Consider the following 21663-nt stretch of genomic DNA (forward strand, 5'->3'; position numbering starts at 1 on the left):
GCTGAGTGTAACAACTTCTATGTGACAATCTCTCTCTGGAAACATGCAGCGATGTGTACTTAATTAAAAGCTCTCCCAACACCTATCATTTCATCCTCTAATCTCCCCCATTAACTTTCCCGCGTCCCCCTCCCCCTCCCCACAGAGCAACAACAACATAGCAACAGGTGTTGTACATTTAAGTCACAGGTAACACTGTTAACGGAACAACAGAAGTTTGCACACAACTCCGTGGAATGGTACGAAAGGAGCTGGTTGGCATCAAAAGATCCTTCGATCCAGCATCTGCTGAAGTGACAGCTCAAACCAAGCATCAGATCTTCACGTTAGCCCTGTCACCGTTTAGCTGAGGAACCTTGGCCGAGCTCAGCAGGCAGTTTCACAACAGCCTACACAGACAGGGCGGGAGCTGGGGGCAGGATGGGTTGCAGGAGGAGGAGTGGGTGGGGCGAAGCTGGAGTTATGGGAACATTTCAGGTGTTAGTATATTAAGCATGCAAATCATATGCAAACTCATTCTCTAATTGTTTCATTAACTCAGGCACTTTTATAATTGAACTTCAATGTGAGTTCCATACACTTAAAGCGGAACTACAGCCAAATGCTAATCCAAATATTTACATCATCCAGCATAAACTGTAGCAGCCATTTTGGGAATAACAGGCCCCTGCACATACCACCTCCATCTGGAAATCACCCCGATCTCTTATGAGATAACCACTTGAAGAAATGAGTGGCACATCCATTTAACTTTGTTAGGCAACAGCATCATCTGCTCTTAGGATTTCACTTTGCCCAGAAATCACAAACCACCTGCTTTGAATCCAGAGTGATCAGACGGGACCTCCCCTGCGGGGTTGGGGGAGGTAATTATAGGGAAGAGAAATATAATCCTTACTTTACTTTCTTTCTGGCCTTGAAACATTGCTCGAGTCCAAATATTTTGAAATCCTCTACGTGGCTGAATCTACCTTTCCGGAAATAGAAACTGAGTTTTGTTATACTTAGTGCTATTTCCAGAAGTTCATTTTCAAACTGAGGGAAAAGTGTTCTTAATATTGAATTGGTAAGAAAATCAATTTCTTTTCTTCCTGGCTATTCATCAACTTGTTTGCTTTAAACCTTAGAGCTAAGAATATGTAGAAGACTCATCTCAGGTGTTGCGTTTTCCCTCTGGGATTAATTTAACAGGAACGGATGGACTTGGCATCACACTGTGGTGAAGGGCACCTGTGGCCTTAGCCCTTGGGTGGGATTCAGCTTCCCCTGGTTGATTGACTGTAGGAACAAAAGAGTTCAGAGAACAAGGGTGCTTTCGGTCTCAGCCCTCCTGGAGGCTGAATCACAGCAGGAATGAGCCAGGGGGAGCTGGGCAGGGGACTGACTATCTGGGGTTTGGCATTATATGTAAAATGAATTCAAACTATTAGCTTCTGTTAAATAGTGCATTGGTACCTAGATGATACCTATATTTTTTCAGGTAAGTTGAAAGAACTAATAATCTTTCAGTTAAAAATGCTCACTAAATAAAAATAAAAATAAAAATAAAACAGACCTAAAAGGTCTTTGGCCTCAAATAATGATTTATAATAAAACTTTATCTTTAATGAAAAGTAGATCTAAACATGGGTCCAATGAAGCAATAATGTTTAATTAGAATAAAAAAATGAAGTAGGAAATGTCTGGGGTAAATTCCGTCATATTTTAAACTACCACTGACTGGCGGTACTCTTTAAAAAGCTTAAGTAATTACATAAGAATAATGGAAATAATTCAAGCCACTCTTCCTAAATGTGTTCAGGCTACCTCTTTAGAGCTTAAAATACCTAGAGAACATTTTTCTTTTAGGCTCTTGTATTAAATGATCTTAATATTTCAATAATTGGGCAATGGCTTAAAACATCATTTCCTTGGCATGTATGTATTTATTTATTTCCTTTAGGATATATCAATTATACAGAGGAAAATGTACTTTATTAACTATCCCTTCAAACTCAAAGAAAAATTAACCTTCTAAAAGAAAGAAAAAGTATAATTTGCCCAGCCGATATGACTCAATGGTTGAGCGTTGACCTGTGAACCACTGGGTCACGTTTCCATTCCCGGTCAGGGCACATGCTTGGGTGGTGGGCTCGGTCCCCAGTAAGAAAAAACAGAATTTGAGATTAGAATTTTAAATGGAGAACTGATCCTGTGTAACAGGTATTTGCCAACTGCCAACTAGAAATCCATAGTTGGGCTGAATCTGAAGGATCATAATTGGGTCATACCCTGTACGATGTCATTAAATTAAGTGTCTCAGACCACCAGCTAAAAAACATAAAACTAGGAGCTGAATTTAGTTATAACACAGGAAAATCATTCACAGAAGTCTACAGATAGGTTTTTATTGCATGGCAGAGTCTAAAGCAGCTTTTAAACTTTGTATTATTTCAAAAGGTGGCAAAGCTGCATGGTTTTAGTACAAATGTACCAGATGCCTAAGGCAGGCGTTGAAATATTTTATCGTATAGTTTTCTCCCCTAAAAAAGGAAACTGAAGGTAATACATATTCTATATGCTCTGAGAATACAAAGGGGGAAGCATTATTTGTATTCTTATTTTCTTCTTGAGAAAATTTATTTACTTCCTAAGGATGCCAGTAAGTAAAAGCCATGGCCATGACTTAGCTTTCTAACATGACAGGAAGGCATGGTATCATCCAAGCCCTCTCATATTTTTTTTTTAAATTTATATTTTTAAATTAGAATTTAATTGGCTTTTTAAAAACTGAGGCTTTTAAATCTCTTCTACTAGGAATTGCTCCCACCTACCTGCTTGTAAATTTAGATCCAAATATTAACAAACATTATTTCCTACTTCTTCAAAAACACTTAATGGAAAACTAAAATGATTTTAAAGGACAACTGCTATTTTAAGGTTTCACTTTCAATAATTCTGACAAATGTCAGAGACGGGCTCCCCCCAACATCAGACATAGATTTCTGTGATTACCTTTAATTTCTGTTATCTCTAAGGCTTTGCAGAATGCTACATATAGCTCTCTGCTTATAAATATGTATATGGCTACTTGAATGTGAATGTAAGAAAAAGCCTCCTTCAAACATTCACACACACACAAAAGCAGGATGCTGTTGTAATTCCTTAAAAAAAAAAAAAAAAGAATAAAGAATGCTAGTTTGGTCCAATGCAGTTGGTTATAATGAGTTTGTTCCTTTTGATGATACAGAGCAGAGATGGCCACTTCTGAACACGAAAGCATGTTTTAGCATTTGCAGGTTCAGGAGGAACTGCTGGACCTCAGAGCACCAGCACCAGGCAACATCTAGACCTCCCTGGTCCCCAAGAGCCAGAAGTCCCATGCACAGGAGGAGGGGTGCGCTGGCGTGGCACCCCGAGAGAGGCCCCTCGCATGCCGCCCCACGAGCTCTGCTTTGTGATTCTCAACCAAATGTCACAGCCTCTCAGACGGGAGGCTAGTCAATGGGAATAATTTAACAGGATGTGAAAACAGGGCTGTAGTTTAAACAACAAAATGGAAAAAACCCAAACATTAAAATGTTTCCTTTCCAAACACAAATGAATTTTGGTGAAGTGTGAACATTTGAATACTATTCAGCAGCTCAGAGTAAAATGGGTCATGATTCCACATTCCAGAGATCAATTCAGTGTTGTCAGATGCAAAAGGCTGAGAACCACTTTTAGCTGTAACAGTGCCTCCCCTGGCTCGCCTCCTCCCACGTTTGCATAAAACGGATATGGAATATCATGCAACTCACACACCAATATTTCTCACTAGTAAAGCGCATGAACCTTGGAGAACTGTTAGACACAGCGGGCTGACTAGCCCATGGACACGGGGAAGTATAAAATGGGGAAGAAAAACACAGAAATATATATATATATACATGTGTATATATATACCTATTTACCCTTTTCCTTCTTCCTGTAAAAGCAAGTTACACAGACACCTGATATGAAAGCCAAAACTCACATGAGACAGATTTTAACTGTAGACTTCAAAACCAAGCATGTTTCTCATTTTAGGACAATGTTTGCACGTCAACTGGTCACAAGGCACAGTGAACGAAGTATCATAGACACAAATAAAAATCTCAGGCGTCATTAGACATCACGCATTTTCTGCATTGCCAGGACACAGTCCCTGAGGCCACCGACAACACTTTGCAACACATCACACAGCGCAAGTTCAGAACAAGAATACAACCGTTTGTAACCTTACATTATGGACCTGATGGATGGCTGAGAAAGGGAATCCAGCGTTCTGATTCGTCCATATCTCACAGACAGACGACTGCTGATATAAACAGAAAACTATCTCATCTTGTCAATATTTAAAACACGGCAGCTACCGAGGTAGCATCAAGGAAGGGAGAGAGGAAAATAATAAAAAGCAAAGAATCACATTTCTTTAAAAAAAAAAAAGAAAGAAAAAAGCTCAAAACATGCCCAAGGTTTAAACATTGACTTCTAAAGCCATTCTTTCGCTTAAAAACATTTTGGGTTGGCTAGGAAAAAAACAAAAAAAGAGAGCATTTAGGTGTTAGCTTTAGATCAAGGGAAATGGCCAATCATGCTGGGACAAGCCAGCTGCGGTTTACTTTTGCTGAAGAGAACGGAAATAGTTTCCCTCTTCACATCATATCAGAGGATCAATAGTTTCAAGAAGGATGGGAGAAAACCTTTAACACACGTCAAACATCTTTATTTTCTTATCTTCAAATGACCACGAGCAAACAATGCAGTAAAATGACTTTCGTGATTTAGTCATTGCTCCTCCATTCGATAAACCTAGGCAATATTTTTCCCTCTGGAGTTCTCAAGGGCAAATCTCTGTGGTTAACAAGGGGAGAATGGTCAGCCTGCCGCCCGGCCCTGGGAGTGTGTGGTGGCACAGGTGGCGGGAAGGAGGCTGGGGGTGGGGAAGCACAGTTCTGTAATTCAAGCAGAAGCTTTGGGGAACAGCATTTGAATGAATCAGCTCCGTAATTCGCTCTCTCCACCATACCACTGCCAATCTAATAACTAGCAATTATTCGGAGGCCATGAGGTCTGCTTAGGACCAAACTGACCAACAGCCCCTCACAGGAGTTAGAGTAGAAACCGCCAAATAGAGTGGCTAGGCGCCTGGCTGACCTTTGCAGTTCTTCTCCTGAAAAGGAGTGAATTCCATCCCTAAAAGACATCATGAAATGGAAACTCAGAGCAGCACAGCTGCTGAATAACCTTATTCAGCCAGCACTGTGGACACCCTGAGAATTCACGAGTAGGAGTGCAGAGATCAGGGCAGGAAGGAGATAAAAACGTACCCGCGATAGGGTTCAGAAACCGAGTAAAGAACAACATCACCGGCCAAGGGCTCAAGGGAAAGAAAGCTTCTTCGGCTAAATGTTTCCCTCATCCCAACCCTCCCAGAAATGCTCCCCAGAAATTTAACATCTTTTTCTCCAGCTACATCTGCACATACGTACATCTTCGCTTTCCATCCCTTCTGGCTCGCTGGGGACAGAGTGTTGGGTAACTGGCATTCTATTAAGCAAGAAAGAACCCCAGGGTCTAACCAAAAGGCACCTCCAACCACCTTCCACTTACACCAGCTCTGCCCTCCTCAGCTCCCTCTCTCAACTTCATGCCATTTTTTCCACAGGGCATCTTCCTCTTCCTACTGTTCAAAAATGAAATCCCTAGCAGTTTAAGTCGTGGGCCCATTATCCCCCCAGCCTGGTCTCCAATAGCCGCCATCTGATTTAAATATATTCACTCCTTGCCTCCGTGGGATTAGCATCCTAACAGGTACAGACTCCCTCCCAGGATCGCCATGACCCTTCTGCACTCTAACCCCCAGGTCTGAGCTAATCCTTTCCTGTAGATCACATCGCCCACCATGTTCACAGACGTGCTAGAAGGGGCCCAAGGATGCCTGTCACCTGCAGATGAAGACACTAACATTCCCAGAGGTAAAGTGGCCTGCTCAGGGAGTGTCATGCACGTCAGCCTGACGGGATAGGGAGCAAGGCCTGGGACCAACTTCACCGGAAGGCAGAGGGACCCTGGTTACACGGAACTTGCTTTGCTGATCCTGAAACAAATATAACAGGATGTCCCCCAAAATGTATACACACTTTAATAGCTGATAGCTCAATTTCGAAAATGAACTGTAGTTTAATAAAGACTGCCTTTATAATTATTCAAAGTGTGTATATACATTTCTGGGGGACATCCTATATATATACATGGGACCCGTTCATGGAACAGTCTCAACTTTCTTAGTTTCTCTGGGGCTCAAACACCTGAATGTTTTATTGTTTTCTCCTCATCGCTCCCACATGGGCCATGCCCAGTCCCTCCTTCCAGATGGGCAACAGGCTGACATTTCAGGAACAGTGCATGACTTCCTGGTCCCTTTGAGTCTTGAAGAATCCATTTTGAATAAAACTCCAATGTCCTATCTGATTCAAACGCTGCTCTCCCTCACCACAGGCCAGTCTTGGGGGTTTACCAAACCTGGGGGTCATGGTCAACCTTGGCTGCCCCCAGCCCCAAGCCCTGCCTCCTTCCTGTGCTCAGTTGGGGAGGAGGGTACAGAGGGCTTGGGGCTTTCTTATCTGGCGGAGGCTGGGTGTCTCTGTGGTTGTCACTGGTTGTCAGGTGAACCCTAACTTGGCCTCTGATGCCCTCTTGAAGGCACAGCCCTGCGGGTTGTACTGTATCCACATGAGTTCTTGGAGGGCTCTTCGGGGAGGGTGCAGTCCCCACTGCACAGTTCCAGACGTGCAAGCTCTGGCTCCAGCTTGGCTCCCTCCACTCAGCCCTCTGCGAACACATGCACACACCTTGGGTGGGATGCTGGGAGAGGGCGTAAGCCCAGCCTCCCTCTGCACACCCGGTCCCATCATGTGGATACGTTTTCATGCAGGGCAGCCTGCTTGGCGACCACTCCCCTCTCTGCCAGGACATCTCTCTCCAATTCTCTATTTTTCAGCTCAGGTTGGTGCTACATGATCTGCTTGCCAGAAGTCCAACTGTGGGAAGAGATGTGCTCCCCCTTCTTGTAGGCTCCCCAACTCTGGTAAGTATCCTCATGGGGCCCTCTCACCAGGCTTGGAGAGCATGGGGACACGTTCTCTCTCCTCTCCCATGAAGGCAGGAAAGCCTCATCTCTTTCCACAGTGGCTCAGACCATTCTCTGCCCTTCCCAGCACTGATCTTCTGCTCCATGACTGATAGCTGAGGGCAGGCTCACCACCCCTTGGTAAGCCCTGAACAGGTTGCATCTTTCTCTTTAGAATGTGCAGTATTTACAGGAAAATTCCCACTTCGCATCCGGTTACCTGAATATATCTTCCAACAGTCCCTAAAAGTTACCAGAGAGTTAAGGAGGAAAAAGAGGGTCTCACACCATAGTTAAGTATTTTTAAATTAATATAAAAATTTTTCTCAATGAAGAAAACCCGCCACCTCTAGTCATATACACTGAAGAGACAGAGTTCATATGTGGCTTACGTATCTTTTAAAGTAACAATGACTATTTTCCACTTACAAGCTATGTTTTAAACTTAGAAAAAGTAAAACCTTCCTCATTTCTAATAATTATGTGACTCAGTGCAAATGGTAAGATGTTATATTTTAAAAATAGTTTATAATAGAGGCAGTTAATTATATTTTAGTTATGAAGGTTGTTTTGTAAAAAGCTGATATATTTCAGATATCACAGGAATTCTGTTGGCAGGAAAGGCTTCATCAGGCTCACAGAGCAGTAACTTAAGGTGGACCAGCTGTGACTTTATCACATGAAATGGCTCTTCTAGCACTGAGTGCTGGAATAAATGGTTTAAATACAGAAGTTTCTGCTGTGGAATTTCATTATATTTATGAAGATGATATTTCAGGGTATACCATGTATTAAAGCACCGAGTTTTGAAGTTTTGAGAAAGAAAATATAAGTAATAAAATTTCACCCGAGGCTCCAATTCCTAGAATGGTAGTGATTTAAATCTGAGTTTTAATTAAGCCTTAGAATGCCTTCATCTGTAAAGATGAATAATAACAGTACTTGACCTACATATCTCACTAGTTTGTGGTGCAGCTCATGGCAAGCTTCATGAGAAAGATACCTTTTCCACAATTTCTAGGACCTAAATTCCTAGGACATTTGCTTGGAACACAGAAGGCTCTCAAGCATATGGACCGAAGAATGAAATCAGAGGATGTGTTCAAAGATGTTCTGGTTAGTGGTAAAGCACTACAGGAACATTCATTCACGTTATTCATTCTCATTTGTAGTTGGTCCAGGTGGTTGTTGGCACTTGTGCCTTTCAACTAGTCACTGCTGACACATTTCTGGTAAAAGGCACCAGAAACCAACCCTGCAGACTTCTTGTCAGAAATGTTCTCATTTTTCCTGGTAAGAGCTGAAAAGTGTGGCCAACTTGGTTGACGAGAGTAGGAACATTTGTAATTAGCATGCCTGCATGTTATAGGGCTACTTGGAAACAATTCTATAAAAGGATATTAAACAGCCCTTTGCAATTTCATTTGCTTATTAATTTTTCTCTCAATCCCTTTTCCACATATATTGGAAAGGCGAATGTAGTTTATCTGAACCCGAATCATCATGATATCCAAATAAATGGGGGTTAAGTAAAAATAAAGTAGCCTTATAACTAAGATACAATTAATACTTTAATGTTTACTTCTTTGATGATGAAGTCAACAGAAATTTGAAGGTGCCTAATTTTATCTTTAGTTCAGACCTGCCTCCTGACTCTGGAAACATTTTCTTAAAATACAACATACATCTTGCTCTTGCTACCATCTGTCTCTCAGGTTATCATGAATTCAGTTCAGAAAATACAACATATTTGCATTGAAATCTAAGAATAAAATGAAAGCATTTTACTTATCTCCAAGGTTTTCCTCCTAAAGGTGGCCTTCTTTTCTGCTCAACTGGTAGCAATCAGGTAGTTTATAAAAGCTAGCTCTCCTTCATCATCCATTTTTCCCCCCTTTACTGGAACATTCTCAAAAAGCGCTGTAACATCTTCCACTCCAAGTAAACAGACTTCGTCCCTTGACCCAACATCCTCTTTGAGATCCTGCTCAATTTCTGCTCTTCTTTAAGAAGCAAACTCCCCCAAAGGTATCCACATAGTCTCCACTTTCCCCTTTCCTATTGCACCTGAGCCCACTCTACTGAAACTGCTCTTTGCAGCACCCATCACTCTGCCAAACCCACCTGTTCATTTGCCCTGACCCATCTGACACTGTTCATCACTCCTTCCATTTCTCAGCCTCCTTTGCTGGTTCCCAGGATCTGATCGTCCTCTGATCCCATCAGTCCTGTTTCCCTCTCTGGCTATATGAGGTGGTCTCGCCCAGTCCCAACTCTCAAACTTGTATCTCCAGCCCAGACCTCTCTCCTGAACTCCAGACTCAGATATCCAGTTGCCTTCTTGATCGCTCTATTTTGACGGTGAATAGGCATCTTACCCTTAAATTAAATGCTCGGAGCCAAGCTCCTGATTATCTTACTCGGCTTTAAGCTTTCTTAGTAAATACCAACCCCCTTCTTCCAGGCGTAAATATTCTTCTTCCAGTTGCAAATATCCTTCTACTCCCATTTTGCACTCAACCCAGCAGGAACTCCCATTGAATCTCCTAAAATCTTCTCACCCTCCTATCACTTACCTTTTCTTACTTGGATTATTTCATTAGCCTCCAAACTGGTCTCTCTACTTTCATCCTTGCCCCCTTAGTCCTTATTCTCAACACAATAGCCAGAATGACCCATCCAGGCCATGCCACTTTGCTCCATTTAACTCAGAAGAAAACTCAGAACCCTAACAATGGCCTGCAAGGATCTCCATCCTCTGGCACCATCCCCGCCGTCCCTCTCCGCCCTCCTCGCTACTACTCTCCCCCTTGCCCACTTGGTTCTGAACAGCAAAGCACATTCTTGCTTCAAAGCCTCTGCATGTGTTTTCCCCTCAGCCGGAAATGTCCTTCCTCACAGACTGCAGGACCAGCCCTCACTTCCTTCAATGCCCCTTTCTCAGAGAGGCCTTCCCTGAGCACCCAGCATTTTATATCCAAATCGAGTCTACGCTGACCTCACTGTAAAGGGATTTCTCTTTCAAGCAGAAATTGAAAATCTGAAAAAACTTCAGAGCACAAGAACCTGTCTCCCTGGCACCCGGACATTCATTTAACGGCTTGGGTTGCAAAGTGAGTAGGCATCCACCTGGCTTTTAGTGGATGACTGTGGGATGGAAATTGCTATGGACACCACCCTTTTTTCTATTGTCAGGACTAGTAGTAAACTGGGATTCAGAGGCCGACGGTGGGTCTTGGAATGGAGCAAGCTAACGATACTTCCATCACCTCAACAAGTCCAATTAGGCTCTGAAGACCTTCCGGGAGTCGGCTGATGCTAGGGAGCTAGTTTAATAAAGAAATCTGTATGAATAGAGCCTGCTGGTCAGATTCTCTCAGAGAGGAATTTTTTGCTTTGTTCTAGCCCTGAAAAAAAAAATGGACTTTTCCTGTTTCTTCTCTTTTTTGGTCTTAATTCTTTCCCAGTACGGGGTGTTCAGAAATTTACCAGAAAGAATCCAACAAGAAATAGGAAAGGCTCTGAGCAAAAGCCAAAGGAGAATAATAAAGTCGATTTCTTCTCTTGGATGACAGCGCTTCTATAAAAAAACAAACTTGAAGAGCGAACAAAATAGCTTCAAAGGCAAAAGAAAAAAGGGCACCCCAACCAAGGAGGCCTCCGCCCACAGCCAACAGCCAGCAGCTAGCAGCCAGCAGACTCCGTGGCTCCTGGAGCTGGGACTAAAACGAAATGAGCTCTGTCAGAGGACAGAGTCGAACAAATCCAGCTCAAACACGGGTGCACCTTTGCTTCCGCAGGAACAGCCCCGTGGCCTCTTGTTCCAGGGGCACTACATGAACCTGGTCAGGAAACCAGAAAACTGCAACCTCTTGTCTCTCCCCAGTTACCTGCAGGCCAGCATCCTATCATCTCTTTTGTTGCAGGTACAGGACTCATCCTCCTTCTCTCCTCTCAGGTGAGTTGTGGGATAGGTACAAGGCCCTGAACCAACTGTATTATATGATTCTTCTCAACTACACTGTGAATGACTCAAGTTCAGGGTTTCTTATCAGTGACTTTTTAATTAATTAATTAGCTAATTAAATATTTTTTATTGTGATAATAAAAATTTTAAAAAAATCTTTCAAGTACAGCTGATGTTCAATATTACATTAGTTTCAGGTGTACGGCATAATGTTAGACATTTATATAACTTACGAAGTGATTCCCCCAACAAGTCTAGTACCCACCTGGCACCATACCCCACTGACCCTTTTAATCAAAGGATTCAGATGAACTATTTTATTTGCAGAGAATGCCGGACTCAAGAAAATGCTGTTTCCTGTCATTTCTCCATCTTTCTGAAGAGTAGTCCTTGCAAACCTTTGTGATCGTGACCTTCCCCATGTCTACAGGGAAATTCTTGGACAGATCAGTAATCACCTGTTGGATGTGACAGCCAGGCCAACAGTCGTTTCTCCATATGTGACCCACTATTGCTGGTGTCGGCCATAATCAATCTAGCAAAAGTGGGAGGAAGTAATACTAGCAAACACCACGTTTGGTCCCATCATAAGTACACTGGCATCATATATATATTCTGCTATTACCTGTAGCCTGCCCAAGTTTACGGTTGCCCTCCCTCCTCCCCTCCCTCCCTCCCTTAATTCCTTCCAACTCCGATTCTGGAACTGATAGCACATAAAATAAGCCCTTAGCTGCCAAAGTAGGAGAGAACTATAGGCTATGTTATTCCTGTTATTCATTTGTAGAGATAATATATAACCTGCATTCCTAATATGACAGTTGTGAACCTAAATTACAGAGTTATTTGTGAAAAAATAGAGCAGAGAAAGAAAAATGGAACACTAACTCCAGATTCTGCTGGGCAGCTCCTCAGGTTCTCTGGGTGTTTCAGGGAATGTAAGTCAATTGGGATCATGCTATTTATTGCAATATGGGCTATTTTACTTGTTCTACCTCAAAGTCTGGATGCCATCACGTACAGCTTTCAGGACCACTAAAAAGCAGAAATATTAATAACTCACTCAGAAAAGCAGTGATCAGCTTTTTATCAAAACATGAATTGCTGCAAAGAAACTCGATTTTGCGAAGTAATGCTGTTCTTTGCCTGTAACATCCCTTTAAAATATACATTATGTTCCTTTCTTGCAAGCTGAGGCTGTCATTTTCTTTATTTAAACCCATTTATTAACTGTAGGCTCAACACCATTTCCTGCCTCTGGTAAGAAGAGAAATATTGGACAAAGCCATTCATTCAATGACTACAGGCCCAATGCACGAAATTCATGCAAGGGGCTCGGCCCTTGCAGCCTAGGCTGGCTCTCACAGCCCTGGCTTCATCCGGAAGGTCGTTCGGCTGTTCGGTCTAATTGGCATATTAGCCCTTTATTATATAGGATGTTTATCAAGATCCCCTTATTTCCTCATCTTATCCTTGTGGAAAACATTTTAAAAAAAGTCTAGCTGAACTATTAACTTGAATGATGCCAACCTAAGAGGTCTCTGGTAGACGTTATAGTTTTCCCCCTCAGTTCTGTCCATTTAGCACTGAAATCGATAAATTGAAGGGTCACTTGAAAAATGTGCTTTTTTTGAGGTAAGCTTTTAAAATGAGCACATTATTACATCGTCAGGAAGGATCACTGATACACAGAGTATTGGCCAAGTTTTAAAAAGCCATTGGTAGAAGGGTTATTAGGTAAACTTGAAAAAAATATTTTAGCTGGAAAGTAATAATGTTAATGCAAAATCCTGCATTAAGGTTAAACACACACACACACACACACACACACACACACACACACCACTGTTGAGGGCTGAGAAGGGAGCTATGACTCATGGCCATTAGCAAAGGCTGGAAAACTTCCAAACTGGGGAATCAGGATGCTGTGTAGCCCACATCCCACTTATCAGAATGATATTGGCAAGGAGCTAACTATGGTTAATATAGTGAGGGGAGGACAGCAAGTTGTCTTCAGTCTTAGAGAACTGTTCTCAGCAAGAAGGAGCAGGTTTCTTCATTGTTTCAGAAGACAGCATAACTACATAGGAATTCTAGGAAGGCTTATTTCATTTTAATATAGGATGAAAGTCCTACCAATTAGAACTTTTCCAATGGTGGAGCTGCCTCACAAAGTGGGGGGCACCTTTCCAGGGACAAGTTTAAGCAGAAGCTTGTGGCCGTCTGTTCAGGATGCATTAGAGAGGGAGATGCATCATGAGGCAGGACTAGAGGCATTTTCTGGCCCCTTCCCACACAACAATCCCACTTTCCTTTAACAGAAGAATCTTCTGGGTATTAACACACAAACACCTGTGTGATGCTGCTTTCAAACCTCATTAACATAGAGACCCACACAGAAAGGGGGTCACCTCATTTCACAGCTGTTGACATGAAGCAATTGTTTGCTATCCCTGATTTGGAAAGGATGAAAAATGGGATGTCCAGAGTGAAGGATTGTCTTCAAATACAATGTTTATCCAATGCTCCCCTAGAGGTTTAATTCTCTACTAACCTCACATTTACATCAGGGAATAGATATTATTAACAGAATTTGTTGAAGGACTCAAAACATGGCACTGGAGCCCTCTGGGGTTCTAGAGTTTCTAGAGGGTATCATGGACCAGTTTGTAGAGACAACACGGGTGTTCATCACATAGTGGTGAAGGCCTGGGTGTGAATCCTGGCTCTGCTCATGACCTGTGTGGCCTGGAATGAGCAACATAAACTCTGTGTCCCAGTTTCCTCATTATAAAGTTGTATTAATCAGTGCGGGCTCTGACAATGATGACAATGAACTACCAGATCAAGCAAGCTAGGTAGGTGACACACTGCAGTTCTCGGTAGTTTATTTCTCTAGAAAAATTTGAGACCACCCCAATTTATGTCCAGTCTGCAGTCCTAGAAATGTGTTTTTTTTTTGGTGCCTATAACCTTGTGTAAAGTAATCTGATCAACAAGTATTTATGGAGTGCTTATTATAGGGAATTAACAAGTGACCCAGGAAGGATCAGTCGGGCCTTGCCCTTACATAGCCAACATTTTAAGAGAAATAAAATAAAATATTTTAACATAAAGTATGATATATTTTGATATATGCTAACTCATAGAGTATTTAAAAGTATTTACTAGTAAGTATGGGATATCATCCCTAAATTCTTTCCAAAGAACCCCAGTGCTCATTAGGTTACAACACGATAAGAACCTGTACTGTGTTTGCATTCCTAAAAATGACTGTTTCCGTATCAGCGCACAAGTATTAGTCTGGGCTTACAAGCTGGAAAACAGAAATGGTTTTGTAGAACACAGCAAAATAGTATGAGCTTTACTTTAAAAGACATTTATTCCCAGTTGCAGGTGAAAAAGCATAATGTAGAAAACTAGAAGTTATCTCAAATAATAATAATATCTAAAACAACCCAAACTTACAGCTTTGTAGTTTGTAAAATACCTTGACAAATATTACTTTACTTGTGTCTCAAAGCCATGCTGTAAGGTGGGCATTACTCTCCCTGTAGGAAGAGAAAACAAAGACTCTGAGTAGCTAAGAGGCCTGTTCCAGATTACAGAGGTAACAGACACCAGAGATGGAATTTTTAACCCTGACCTCATTACTTCAAATCGGGTATTTTTAAAAAACTCATCAAATTAAGTATGAAAAAATGAAGCCAATAGCTGCAACAGTATACGAGTTTTCCATCAGACATTCTCATTCAAAAGTCAACATGGGTTTATTCAGGTACCCACCATTGCTATCCCAGCCTGCCTGGAAACCATACCCACTTCTGGCCACGGCCCTTTGACTGTCCCTGGGAGGAGCTCCCTTCCCACCCTCTCAGTCCATGTGGTTCAGGTGGAGCTACAACCACCTCCAGGCATGTGACCGAGGCCTGGTTAATCACCCGCCTCCTGTCTTTGTGATTAGCTCAGGACAGATAAGTGATCCAAACCAGGCTGATCTGAACCAATGGGACTCAGTCCTGGGACGTTTGGGGGAACTATTAGAAAGATAAGCCCTCTCTCTTATAGGTTCAAGTTTAGCAGGACTGGAACTCGACACTCCTTTCATGTAGAGAAAGCCTGGGTAAGGAGCTAGCCCACAAGAGAGCAGAGCCCGAGGGCAAGACATACCGGGATCAGGACTGTGTGGACTCCGCAGTGAAGTGACTCAAATACATGCCCTTTTATGCGTTAACATCTTGAGTGGGATTCTTGTTACTTGCACGCATCCAGAAGCGTCTGTACTAATATGTTACCTTAGTCATATATAAACGCAATTAACTCAGACAGCACTGCATAATTGGCCCTGTTTCCTCTAGACATGAAAAAAAATCCTCGCTTTTTTTTTTTTTTTTAACACCGAGAAAAGAAAAGGAAGAGGGAGAAGGAGATTAAGAGAATTTTCCTACCCTTGAAAATTTAGCAAGGTCAGATTATACCAGCCAAAGCTCTGCCCTGTGAACCCAAAAACTGGACTGAATATAATGAGAAACATTCCGAAAAGTTAACAAGTGGAAAAATAGCCTGGTGTGCCTCTTTGTGAAGAAGCTTAAGGCACCATGAAATATCACAAGGTCAATGCCACCGAAACGGTTTTTTTTATAGACTGTCAGATTTCTTATTTATTCCGGTGAAAATAGGATCTTTTCTACTGATTAAAGAAAAAAAAAAATCCATGGTCTGGTTTTAATTGGAAACATTCACCTTGGCTAAATCCCAGCGCCTGGAGGGAAGGGGAGACATCAGAGCTTCCCTAGTGAAATGACCAGTGGTGTTACGGTCTGCCCAGCATCAGTCAGAGTAAGCCGCTGGCCACCTCATTTGCCTCACGGATGGGCTTGAGAGAGAATAAAAGAACCAAGATTTCTAAGATCAGTATCAAAACCTAAAAAAGCTCCTACTTCTTCCCATTATTATTTTTTTTTAAGACCAATGAACATGATAGTAATATCCCAAGGTGGCCTGAAGGACACTCATCATATTGGAATTTCCAACCCAGGTTGTCACAGGGAGAGCAACGTCTATGTTGAGAAAAGGCAATTAACTGTCCACATAAATAAACAAGGTGTACAACCATCAGGTTTGTTTCAAGTATGAGAGCAAAGTTTTCCTCTTTTGCCTGGGGAGATGCCTTTAGGAGTAGATGGCTGGTGATCTAGTTCCTGGTCTGGAACCGGGCACAGATATCATCAGCATTCCACCGTACCTCTGAAGCTGGTGTGTCAGCTTGTCAATGTGACAGGATGTCAAATGGGGAGTTCCTGACGGAAGAGCTTACTGAGCTTATTCTTTTAACCTTCTTTTTTTTTTTTTGGTTATATATTATCTGTCTGTGCTTAGCATCACAAGTGGGTCTTTACACCTGCATGGAAGAAAAGGTTAAAGTCACGGACAGGCTAAGCCTTTCTGAGTAGTGGATAGGTGATGAAAATCTGAATTAAAAAATACCCACTAATTATGGGCATTAAAATAATTTGATATAACACAGGAATAAGAAACTTTGTGTAGTTTGTGGGGGGACAACCACCTAAAATGCTCTTGCTCTTAACACAGTTGGGCTACTTTCTGCAGGCTGAGCCTGTAAATGCCCATAATGTCAGACAGGGGGAAGAAGTCCTAGGAGCAATAGGCTTTCCCTCCCAGGGAAAGTATCAAAGGATAAATTATGATCTTCCTTCTTTTCCAGAGATGGCCAGCCATTTGCCCTGTGGCTTTCTGAGCTACCCAGGCTTCTCCAGCTAACACTTCTGTGTACTGTGTATTTCAAACAAGTTCTACATTTCTTTCTAAGTGGTTTATCTCACCCTGTTACAGTGATATCATGCTAATACTATGGGGTGTCCTTTGCCACAGACGTTGGTAACCTGTATTTGCAGGGGACTATTCCATCTCTCCTCTCCTTTCTCTGGCTCTGATGATCATTCTGCACAGATCCCGTCTCCATCATGGCAGATGCTCCTTGGCAGCCTTCATACTCATACAATTAAAATAATAAAGAGGAAAATTCCAATTCCATTTTCAATATACATTCAAAGCTCGAATAACACCAGAACAAAAGTGACTGTGTTTATAGAATGGATAGCCGTCTGATAGCTTTGTCATTAACTGGCCCTAAGATGGATCAGGACCTTTGAATTAGGGGCTGACAGTCATATATGCTAATCATATCATCTAAACATGTAGTGACTTATGGTTTGAAATATATTTTCACATGAATCATCGTATCTGACACACTCAAACCTGAGAGGCAGGCATTACCTATGTCTTAAAGACAAGGAAACGGAAGTCCAGAGAAACCGCATGACTTGGTACAGGTCACAGAGCCAGAGAGGAACCAAATCAGAACACCAACTGAGGAAGCCACTAAAGATACAGCATCCATTATTTGGAGAATCCCACAAGAACTTCTCTGTAAATGCAGCAACCCCAGACCTACGTGCGGAGCTCTTCACAAACACGGGAGAAGGGCAGAGTTCTACCAGGAGGTACAGGATGGGTTGCCACCGAAAGGATCAACAAATAACCACTGTAGTTCTGCATTTAAAGGGTTTCGTGGTGATTAACCATGAGCTGATTCAGTAAGTTCCCACTACTAGTGATTTTATGCTCAATCTGCTCGCTGTGCCTACATAAGTGTGATCTATTAGAGCATGTGGGAAATTAGTGTTTGTTGAACTGTTATTAAACATTTTATATCACTGTAAACAGAGGCAGCCCACAGGGCATCAGGACCATGGAGGCAGCAGGGTATGACCCGGCAAAGCAGAGCTGGAGTGCTGGCTCTGCTATGTACTGGTGGTGAGGCCAAGCACTCACCCACCTGCGCTTCCTCCACTACAGAGCGACCTGCTGTGAGGATTAACTAAAATACTGCACATGGAACCCCAGGCACGGACCTGGTCAGGGCAGGACTTCTATATGGCTGTTTCCATTTCTCTTCCTTTAACAAAAGAATGAATATTTGGCCCAGCGGGCGGTGTGGCTCAGTGGTGGAGTGTCGACCTGGTCACTGTTAGATCTCGGTTGGGGCATATGGCTGGGTTGCAGGCTTGATCCCCAGTGTGGGGCATGCAGGAGGCAGCTGATCAATGATTCTCATCATTGATGTTTTTCTCTCTCTCTCTCCCTCTCCCTTCTTCCTGAAACAATAAAAATATATTTTTTAAAAAAGAATGAATATTTGTAGAACTAATATAATATGTAAAAATGCTTTCAAATAAAGGAGGAATTGATCTAGTCATACTTATTAAGTTGTACTGTTTGGATGAGAAAATACTAGACTTTGAACTGAATCAACTTTCAATGATTTAGAAGCAATTTAGACAAAGCCTTTATAGGAGCCTCACATACTGCTCCTAGCAAATTCTAATTTGGTTTCTTATGGGCTCTGCTACCTGGACCAAGTCAGGGAGTTTCTCAGTCTCCTTGCCTTTAAAATGTGGCTCATGCCTGCTTTCAGGGTTGTGCTCATCAGATAGAGCCACTGCCCCAGGCGAAATTAATATTTTCATTTCGATGGGAGTGTTCAAAGCACAAAGACCTTTACATTATGAATTTTCCTCATGAATATTAAGCCAAAGGTTGTGTGAAAATATGCATTTCTCTTCCTTTTAGAAGTCTTTATTTTGCGAAAATAGAGGCATTATTTCATTTTTCCATAAATATTTTCTGTAAATGGAGGCCTTCTATAAAGTGTTTTAAGTTTTGCACCAGGGAACTGTTTTTCCTTTTTTTTTTCATAAGTTTGAAAATGTGGTCTCTAAACTTTATTAATTCCATTACTCTTCTTTAGTATTCATTTACCCCCCTATTAGTATCCACTTTAAGAGTGCTTTGACTTCTCCTAAATATCATTCAAGAATATTCCTAAAGATTTAGATTATGCTGTAAGAACTGGAAGTATTTTTCCTCCTTCTGATATTTTCCCCATATTTTCATTTACTATCTCATCCCCACAGCACTCGACTTAAAAAGCTGATCTGCCATGTGCTACACGCACATCAATGGTTGTGCAGTATATACCTTGTTTGTGCTAAAATGAGATAACAGATGTGAAAGTATTTTAAAAGTTTAAAAGCTTTAGGTATTATTATATAACTGTGAATGCAACGTTTATTTATTAGGTGTATGGAAATAGGGGAACATTTCAGAACTTCTGAGCTAAAGTGTCCAATTTAGAATCACAGGCTTGAAAAGCTATGTTTTTAGCATAATAGGAAACCCACTGTTTAGATGTGTTTACATCATTACTTTCAGTGGTTTAAAAAATGCTATTAGTATTAAACTCAATTTTGCTTCTCACATATTCATCTAAGATAATTTGAGGCAGAATACTGATTTTATCAGAATAAAAGCAAACAGCAGCCACAACATTTGCAAAGCCCTTGTATTCCCAAATAGCTATTTTTCATATTGGTTTAAATGGAAAACAAGTAATTAAACACCACTTCAGTGTTACTTTTAAAAAAATATTTGCCAACAAATGAACTTAATAGGTGGAATGGACATCACTCTCAGCATCGTGTTTCCAAGTGAAGCAAAGCATTTCCAAACATCTGGTCAGCAGACCTTAAGAAGGCAAAACTCCCATGAATGCAGCCGCCGAGAGCACAAGGCTTCTCGCCTACGGCCGGAACTCCAGATCACTCCGGTGGGGGCTCAGATAAACCTGAGGCACTGCCAGCATGTCACACTCAGGGCCGGTGAGTGTGACATGCTTGCAGTAGAGTGTTTCCTGAAAACATGGATCTGTCTTGGTGATTCTCTTTAACTGTGTTTCCCTGTCCTTTAGCAACAGGAAAGAAACCCTGAAGATGGACTTCAGCGACTTAGGAACAGACTGGCTTGGCATGTAGTGACCAAACTACAGTAAGCCTCCGGAGAGAAACCGCTGGGGGAAGACCCGCTGGGATGGGGCTCCTGGTGGAAAGGCGGTGTGTGGCTGCTGCTCGCTTACTGGGATTTCAATGGCTAATGCAAGCCTTCGGGAAGACTTGACTTTATTGGCTAAGCACATAACTTTGAGAAAAAAATGTAGTCTAGAGAGAGTATGTTTTTAAAAAGCAAGTGAATTTTTGAAATTATGATAGCAAATGACCCAAAAAAGAAAAGAACATCAATCTCAGTTGTTGAATGGTGGAAAAGCCACATACATAAAACTGTTCGACAACAAAATTATCAAGTATTTAATATCTTGTTAGGTTAATGCACTGAAACGACACTACTTTAAAGAGGTACATACGTGTTCATTTCTTCATGACTTTTTTGGCATTTCCAGATGAGGAAACACTCTTAAAGCAAACAAATCAATGACTGCAATTAACACAACCTGAAGAGCCGCAATCCCAGAATGCCTTTTCCTATAGATCAGATTCCGGTAGTGCCACCTCCTACTTCCTCAGCCGCAAAAGTGCCATATCAAATAGCAGGATTTTAGGAAGTTTTTAACAAGCTCCTGGTTGCTGATGGAGGCCTGTGTCTACAACTAGTCATTTGAGTATTGTGAGCAGCACACGTAAGGTGAATGAGCACATGCACACAGGCCCTCCATGGCTCACCACATCCCACCTGCCAGCTTGTCTACCTCTTCTTGCTGCTTTTGGCCCTTTCTCACCCGGCCAGATACAAGTTCATTGAATCTTCTCAATGGCAAGACAATTCCTGAAAATGATGCATTCAGACTGGAGTGACAAGAAAACAATGTAGGTTATTCAAAAGGTACTACTGGCCCAGTTTGTGACTCTTATAAAGAAAGTAAGAGAGAAATTTTTCTAGAGTACCCCGGAGAGTTCAGATATAGGAGGAAGAGTAATTAATTTCCTCTTTGGAAAAGCTGTACCATGTGGAGAAATTTCATAAATTATGTGAGCAGCTGAGATGGGTAATTCTGTTCCTGAAGTCGACACAGTCAATAAGAGCTAATGTTCATCAACGCACGACCCTCCCTTACCCAGCAGAGAGAAGGGTTCAGAAAACACCCCGTTTGCATTAATACATAAAGACTACATGGTTCAAGGTCAAAACGTACCATGCCTCTGAAATCCTGTCTTTAGAGAGATTTAACCACCTATGTGATCCACAAATTCTAACAAGTAGCAGGAAATACATGAACACCTTTTGGAAAAAAGCTCTCAGACTCGTTATTTAAAAGAACATCAGTGAAAACAGTAATAAGGATTAAAAGGCAACATGTAACAAGAGAGAAAGGGAAAATTATTCTTTTCTTGTCTCTCCTACGTTTTCCATCTCCCTTCAATAAAGGATTCTCCACAATCCCAACATTGCCATTCCTTGCACAAAGAACTCTGAGGACAATTCAGAACTGAGAGAGCTAAAAGGAGATGCAATATATCAGGCCCTTTCTTCCTGGGGCATTAGCAGGCAGAATAGCCATAGTTTCCAGAACATTCTCTTCACGTTTTTCTTTTGTGAGTAGCAGCATAGACTGTTTGCCAAAGGCTTTTAAAAACAGAATCCCGCAAACAGTTGAGAGAAATAGTTAACAACCAAGGCGAAGCAATTACAG

The 21663-nt window shown here is 41.8% G+C and overlaps 1 protein-coding gene across 9 annotated transcripts in view; it reads right to left on the minus strand.

Moving 5' to 3' along the window:
- The window catches only part of ANKS1B (ankyrin repeat and sterile alpha motif domain containing 1B), an 812878-nt gene that overhangs the window by 46581 nt on the left and 744634 nt on the right, over positions 1-21663 (minus strand). For 3 of the 9 annotated variants that reach the window (XM_081080961.1, XM_081080960.1, XM_081080959.1), the window contains exon 20: positions 4244-4315. The exons of 3 other annotated variants lie outside the window; for them this stretch is intronic. In XM_081080961.1, the coding sequence (XP_080937087.1) occupies positions 4244-4315 (72 nt within the window). Of the gene's footprint in view, positions 1-4243; positions 4319-21663 lie in introns of all 9 variants that reach the window. 3 more of the 9 variants (XM_081080962.1, XM_081080958.1, XM_081080966.1) reach the window with 1 other exon arrangement.

This window comes from Myotis nattereri, assembly GCF_964212035.1.
Source record: "Myotis nattereri genome assembly, chromosome: 2".
Lineage (NCBI taxonomy): Eukaryota > Metazoa > Chordata > Mammalia > Chiroptera > Vespertilionidae > Myotis > Myotis nattereri.